Source organism: Bactrocera latifrons, unplaced genomic scaffold (genome assembly GCF_001853355.1).
Source record: "Bactrocera latifrons isolate USDA-ARS-PBARC rearing strain unplaced genomic scaffold, ASM185335v1 scaffold_8, whole genome shotgun sequence".
In the NCBI taxonomy this organism is placed as follows: domain Eukaryota; kingdom Metazoa; phylum Arthropoda; class Insecta; order Diptera; family Tephritidae; genus Bactrocera; species Bactrocera latifrons.
Window position 1 is genome coordinate 2,306,968 of NW_017537489.1, and position 7,077 is coordinate 2,314,044.

The 7,077-nt window shown below is 33.1% G+C and overlaps 3 protein-coding genes across 3 annotated transcripts; 2 read left to right on the forward strand and 1 right to left on the reverse strand.

Moving 5' to 3' along the window:
- The first annotated feature begins 334 nt into the window (after window positions 1-334).
- Window positions 335-2,638, forward strand: LOC108976769 (integumentary mucin C.1). Its single transcript, XM_018946054.1, has 3 exons — window positions 335-455; window positions 681-929; window positions 1,399-2,638. Exons 2-3 carry the CDS (start codon window positions 857-859, stop codon window positions 1,995-1,997), a joined length of 672 nt encoding a protein of 223 aa, XP_018801599.1. The 5' UTR covers window positions 335-455; window positions 681-856; the 3' UTR covers window positions 1,998-2,638.
- Window positions 2,639-3,959: 1,321 nt separating this feature from the next.
- Window positions 3,960-5,103, reverse strand: LOC108976716 (nucleolin). Its single transcript, XM_018945979.1, has one exon. It carries the CDS (start codon window positions 4,862-4,864, stop codon window positions 3,986-3,988), a length of 879 nt encoding a protein of 292 aa, XP_018801524.1. The 5' UTR covers window positions 4,865-5,103; the 3' UTR covers window positions 3,960-3,985.
- A 152-nt stretch (window positions 5,104-5,255) lies between these two features.
- Window positions 5,256-6,347, forward strand: LOC108976725 (transmembrane protein 50A). Its single transcript, XM_018945987.1, has 4 exons — window positions 5,256-5,430; window positions 5,553-5,687; window positions 5,758-5,887; window positions 6,017-6,347. Exons 1-4 carry the CDS (start codon window positions 5,347-5,349, stop codon window positions 6,124-6,126), a joined length of 459 nt encoding a protein of 152 aa, XP_018801532.1. The 5' UTR covers window positions 5,256-5,346; the 3' UTR covers window positions 6,127-6,347.
- The last annotated feature ends 730 nt before the right edge of the window (window positions 6,348-7,077 follow it).

The window sequence follows — 7,077 nt, forward strand, 5'->3', positions numbered from 1 at the left end:
TAATATTATATAATAATTCTATGTAGGGGGAAAAACACTTCTCTAGTTGGGAGCGAACAGATTATGGAGAGTATGATTTACGTTAATGGAGAGTTTTCTTATCGGAGTTTACGTGTTACTCAATTCTTTAAGCATTTAAAACAAAAACGGACCTATAGACTGTAATATGCTGATTGGTAATACAAGAAATTTAAAAAAAATGCAATAAGAATAATTAGCTATGTTTTTATTAGTAATTTATGTTTATAATTAAAATATATTATTATATTATATATAATAATTTAATTAATAAACGCAGTTTACAGCAACCCTATTCAACTCTTTTCTAATGCATCCCTGCGTTCCAGTTGCAGTCATCAGCTAGCAAGTCAGTCTTGAGAAAAATATGCAATAAATTTGGTTATATTCTTATAGAAAATACGAAAATTGTGGCGATTTTAGGATTAAAGTGATTGGTAAATAAATTGTTTAATTAAATAATTTTTGAAGTGATAAAAACATATTGCTGTTTTCGCAATCAACAAAATGTTATAAGTAGAATAAAGGGCGATAATAACCACTTATATACAAGGGTGGAGAGATTCACAGCACACATTTCTGTTGCTTTGATGCCCCCGCTCGTCTTTCTACATATAATATTTGCGCATTTAATTATTTCTCTTTTTTTTGTATCGCTATAGAACATTTTTCTTGGTAATCGTAAGATTTGAGTAACACGAGAACTACTGCATAGTTGACGTAGGGACTCCCACAACGTATATGCGATATATATTTTTCACTGCACTTTGGAAATTACTGTAACAAGCAAAAACTGCATACACTAAACTACACGGAAGTTAAGAGAAGCAGATTAAATATGAAATCGTCGGTGAGAGGTTTGCTTTTGTGTTGCCTTCTGGCAGGAGTATTTTCATCGGTTTACTGTCAAGGTATGTCAAATTAATTTATATGATGTACTGCATGTTCTTACCTACATACATACATAATATTATGTTCATGTCTTGAGTTTCAATTAAAGTAATGTGTTTGATAAAGCAATTAGTAAATACATGTAACTACCATGAACAAAGGGCAAATTAAATAACTGAAAAAATACACAAAAAAACGTTTTTGGTTTGCAATAAAATTAGCTTGCTTTGAAAATATATCAATGTTTAGTTTACACACAGACTTCAGTCGAACTTTTGATGACTCACTTCAGATAAGGCATACAAATATTGGGAATCGAAAATAGTAGTTTAGCACGATTTGAGTGTACGGTCTAATAATTTATAAATAATATACTTATTTGGTTCGTTATGTGGTTTTTTGTTGAGTTCTCTATGTATTGAAGTATACATATGTATTAGTCACTTATGCGAAACCTTGTTTTTAAAAATATTTTAACTTATATCATAGAATCCAACAATGCTACGCTACCGGTCAATAAAGCCAACGAAGCAACACCAATTACGACTAAGAATAGTGCAGAAATAACCAGCACAACGGAGACAATCACAACAGTTGCTTCAAATGAAACAAAACCAACAGTCGTTCCTACAACACCAACCCCAGTTCCAAATATAACAACTTCAATTAAACCCGACCCTGAAACGAACACAACTGTCACACCATTACCAACCACTACCCCTCCTGCTATTAATACTACAACTGTTGCACCAACTCCACCACCCACAACACCGACAACTCCACCACCTACTACTCCTCCCACCACTACAACAACCACCGTTGCTCCTGACAACAGCACCACTACAACAACTACTGTTGCTCCAGACAACAGCACCACTACAACAACCACTCTTGCTCCAGACAACAGCACCACTACTACAACAACAACTACTACACCTGTTCCGCCAACTCCCCGGCCACCATGCAATCACTTTGACTTTCCATCCTTCATCGGTGGCATTGTTTTGACTTTGGGTATTTTAGCGATCAGTTTGGTCGCTTACAAATTCTACAAGGCACGTAATGAACGCAATTATCATACCCTTTGAGCCGCCACCGCTTTCACATCGGCATTTAATGCAGCAGCTAATACAGCGCCACCGAATTCGTCCATAGATGTGGAACGTGTACGATTTGTACAGCCCTCGTTCCCGTTGCGCTCACCACCACCAACGCAACAGACATCGACGGAAACATTTGGCGCACCACCAACATCATCACCATCCGTCAGACAACGGCTGCTGCAAACATAATTATTGAATATTACAAAAAAAAAAGTTGTAAACAAAAGTGGAAAGATAAAACTAAAGTAAGCTACGAATACGCAATAAATCGCGACTTCTATCCCTTCATATTACATTTCTATTAATGCAACAACAAACAATAATTGAAAACCTTTTTCTGCACTACATATATGTATGAATAACAAAACGACATTTGTACATATGTTGTAAAGCGATAATGTAATACAACAAATGAAGAAATATTCTCATACTTTTACCGTTAAAAACAAAATGTTGTAATTTGTATATTAAAATAGTGCTGCTCTAAACTAATGCTTATTTGCTCATGTTAACTGAAAATTATTAATTTAAACAACACACATTAGCGGTGCATTATTTGAAATGATATATACATAATTATATATATATAAAGGTATATTTCTTTTTAAATAAATAATCATTATGTATTTGAGACTGTTTGATAAGTATGGCGTTCTATAGAACACAAATAGGGCGCTATCGGGAAGCGAAGACTTGTACAAATATTTCACTCGTTCATTCGTCGGTTCTAAGAATGTGGTATATAAAATTATTATTCCAGCAGCATATTCGTAAAAATTTTTAATGCATGTATACACATACATTTAATAAACATATACACATATTAGCCATGTAAACACTGCACTTGCTGATAAGAGTGCTCACACTTTGATTGTGACCGTGCGTGACAGCAGAGTTTTGGCAAACATCGGTAAATACATACAAATGTATGTATGTTCAACGCGATTGAAGGATTTTTTAATTGACATCAAATATCGTATTGGCGGTGATTTGTTTATAATGATAAGAAATGCAAAAATAATTATTATGAATTACGCAAATTGTGAAAAGATTTATTTAACTAAAATTAAAAACAGAAAAATATATACATATTTAGAAAATAGACGTTCTTTCGGAAATACATATGTAATCTCTTAATTGCATTTTATTCTAAATAATATCGGAACATATAAATGTTAAACAAACAAATTAATATTTGCAAGTACATACATACATATATGTAAATACAAAAAAAAGTGTAATATAATGGATGTAATTATTTTACAACTTCTTGCTTAAAAGATGTAATTCAACTACTATTTACCGTATTTTAGTATTTTCTTTTATTCGTATTTGGTTTACGCTATGATTTCAATAAATCTTCAAATAATATATAAAATTTGCTTTTATATTCAAAGAATGAGGCATATTTGTAGATTAACTTCTGAAAGTTAAAAGCAAAATAAATGTTAATTTCGTTTGCACTAAAGCAAAAAAACCTATCACTAAAAAAGTTTCTAAACAAGAATTGATCAGTCAGTTTGTATGAGAGCTATTTGTTATAGTAAGCCGAACTGAAAAATTTATTCGGATATTGCTAAAAATATTTCGTCAAAAATAAACATTTTCTATACAAGAACTTGCTCTTTATTGCATGGTTTGTATGCCAATTATAAGCCCAATATAACCGATATTGGTTCTCTGGAGTCAAAAGGACGTGTACAAATGATTGTTATCTCAAAAGCTGAAGTGCTAGTTCTCGTCGGATAAACGGACAAGGCTGAATCATTTCTGCTGTTTTTTAAATGAAAACTAAAAATTCTGGCCACGATACATTAGTACACACTGGATATAACCATCCGAAGAGGAACAATAACAGAATTCCATTTAAAATTTATGTTACAGCAGCAACTGTGAAGCTTTACAATCCTCATATTAAATAAAATTTAATTAAATAAAACCATCACATATCGTAATTCCAAGTAAAGTTTTATTTAATCATATACTTTAATTTCATCCGTTTTAGACTCAGAACTTGCTGAAGACTTTTTAATGTTATTTTTCTTCGCTTTTCCACTGCTCTTTTTCGCTTTTTGTGTATCGAAACGTATAATAAGCTCTGTTCCACATAATGATTGTTTCTTCTTCATAGCGGCTCGTGCCTCCATTGTTGAGGGTAACGTGATCGTCGCTATACTGGAAGCGATTAACTTGCCTTTGCGTGGTTTTATATGTACATCAACAGCATTGGGAAATAATCTACGTACTTCTCCCACTGAAGCGCTTTGTGGTAGGTTCGTTATAACAATGGAGGATGTGAAATTCTTCGAACGCAATGCTAATTTGCTAGCACGTCTCAAACGCGCTTTAGCCTTTTTCTTTTCCAACGTATTCACTTTACGTTGCACTAATTCTTGCACGAATTCATCGCTCTCGGTACGTGGTATTGATACAACTACTTTTGTGCCGCCATTTTTTGCTGCTGCTTTTATAGCTTTTAAGGCGGTATCGCGATCTTCACGTGAACCAAAATCCACCAGGCAAAAACGTGCGTGTTTTTGTCGTGGTTTATGCGCTTTCAATATTAGTGGAGATAATGCTATGGCGGATTTCTGGAACTCATCATCATCTTCGGGCAGTTTATGTGGGAATCTTATATACAATTGTTTGCCCTGACGTTCAGCATATTTTTTTGTGATATCTTCTGTAACCTTTTGCTCAAGCGATAGTTTCTTGGGGGATTCTTGTTCCATCTCTTCGTCTTCATCACCTTCATCAGATTCGGTATCGCTGGCATCTAAATCTGGTTCTTCCTGCTCCTCGTCATCCGTTTGCATCACTCTCTTAGATTCATCACTTTCAGAAGAAGACATTATTTAAAACTAATAGATTTAAAAATTTAAGAAAAACAGTTGATGTTACAGCACGTGTTATTATTTTGTTTAACGTCGGCTGTTTAAAGGAATTGTTGGAAATTTATCGCAACATTGCAATGACTGATATGTTATTATCGATATGCTTAAGTTAAGACTTTTTAATGCATATGTTATACAATTTAAATGGATTTGGTGAGTAATATTTTCTTGTTTTCTATGCTGAATCTTAAAAGCTTTTTATTTATTTCTTGTATGCAAACGAATAATTAAAACTTCTAAAAAGTTCCAGTATCAAACTTATTAAAAGAACAAACCAATAATACTTAAGTAGAACCAAATGAAGTAGTACTTAAAAAATGCACCTCTGACTGCTTTGACAGCAGTCTCGATAATTTCTTTAGAATTAGTCAACATATTTTTCACAGTAAAATATATTTTTCGCAAATTCAGTAAGAAATAAAATATATAATTTAACGAAAATGGCTATATTAGAAAATATACGCGAATTGTTCACCTCAGAAACAGCTCGTAATAAAAATTCAGCCTTAATTTCTGGGTTTCTGGTATGTGTACTCTGATTACAGCTAACTCCATACATTTGCTTTGTTTACAAAAGCAATCACATATTTGCTAATGTATGCATAAATATATAAGTAATTTATTTATTTATATTTTGTTTTTTTAGTTTTTCACTGGCTGGTGGGTTCTGATCGATGCTATGTCAGTAGACAGTCAAAAACAAATCACCACCGGACATGTTTTCATAGGAGTTTTCGGTACAATCAGCTTCTTTATGGTGAACACCGTAAAGAACTCGCATGTAATTATATACCATTCTTAACCACTCTTAACAGACCTTTAGATATGTTGTTTTGTTTACGATTTAAAAGATTTCGGAAGAAAACACATCCGAGTCCGGAGCACGTATTGCAAAAATTTATCTGCTTATTGGCTTCGTTATGGGATTTGCATCGATAATAGCAGCTATCTGGGTTATGATTGATGACTTTATCAATAACAGTAAGTTTTAAGTTATTTAAAAATATACTTGGTTCTAAAAAGTATATGGAAGTTTTTTTCGGCAGACAAGCATGTCAATAAACTTTGCAATATTACGACTTATTGCTATTCTTATTCTTTAATTAATAGAAAAAAAGGACAATTGGCCAGGCGTAGCTCTTCTAATGCAGAATGTATTCATCCTTATTGGCAGTCTGGTATACAAATTCGGCCGAAATGAGGAAGACTGGAATGAGTAAATGAGGGGGAGCATCATCAGGCATATCTAAATATATAAGTGGGTCATGATATTCATATTTAAGTTAAAAGCATAGTTTACACACATTTTTGCTTACTAAACATTTCTGAACTAGACTAACAAATTTGTACAAGCTACGTCTGTTTATATATATTCCACGTGATTCTATGTATGTATGTATGCAGAAATAAAGCTTTAGTTCCATTTAAGGTAAACAAAATATTTTTGGTATCTAAAATTATACTTTTTGAATGTTAAGAGCGGTGAGACTAAAAACCCAAATATCTTATCCTGTAGAAATATTAAATTTTCACTAATATCAACTACATATATTTCCAATAAAATTGGAAATAATCCCTCAAGCATATATTTTCGATGAAATGATTTCACCTCGTCAAATTATGCCAGTGTATGGTAGAAGTTCTATTCAAAAGCGTAATTTTTATTAACAACTCTCACATATACTTACATTTCAAAAATATGTATTACAGTTACAAGTAAGATAATAGGTATGTTTGCTATATAATATCTAATAATGTTTAGTGTATAAATTACGTCTTATTTTACATCAAACAGACCTATTATCAGTATTATTACGAACATAAGCAAGATTAGTATTACTTTCAGATTCCAAATTTTTGATCGTAAGCATCTATGGGACATTGATTTTCGTTTTGTAAGCACCACTCTGGTTGCAATGATTCCGCACCAATATCCAATTCTGACAAACGTTGTCGATGATAGAGCATACGCGCTTCAGCCGAACGCCACGACTGCTTCGGATTCGACCACAAACGTTCTGCCAAGGCGCTGGCTCGTGGCCAGAAACGTGAATCCAAAGTGTGCTCGTCAATTTGTTCCGACCAAATAGCTGCCTCTGCGCCCAAAACTTGAGACTTGTAATCGCCAGCAATGTTGTCCAAATCGTTATCATACACCTTCTGCCAGCCAA

Excerpts from the sequence above, each read along its gene's own strand:
- LOC108976716 (XM_018945979.1), bottom strand. The coding sequence starts at position 4,864 with ATGTCTTCTTCTGAAAGTGATGAATCTAAGAGAGTGATGCAAACGGAT.
- LOC108976725 (XM_018945987.1), top strand. The coding sequence starts at position 5,347 with ATGGCTATATTAGAAAATATACGCGAATTGTTCACCTCAGAAACAGCT. Across the intron at positions 5,431-5,552 it reads CCTTAATTTCTGGGTTTCTG|TTTTTCACTGGCTGGTGGGT; the intron begins GTATGTGTACTC and ends TTGTTTTTTTAG. Across the intron at positions 5,688-5,757 it reads ACACCGTAAAGAACTCGCAT|ATTTCGGAAGAAAACACATC; the intron begins GTAATTATATAC and ends ACGATTTAAAAG.
- LOC108976769 (XM_018946054.1), top strand. The coding sequence starts at position 857 with ATGAAATCGTCGGTGAGAGGTTTGCTTTTGTGTTGCCTTCTGGCAGGA. Across the intron at positions 930-1,398 it reads TTCATCGGTTTACTGTCAAG|AATCCAACAATGCTACGCTA; the intron begins GTATGTCAAATT and ends CTTATATCATAG.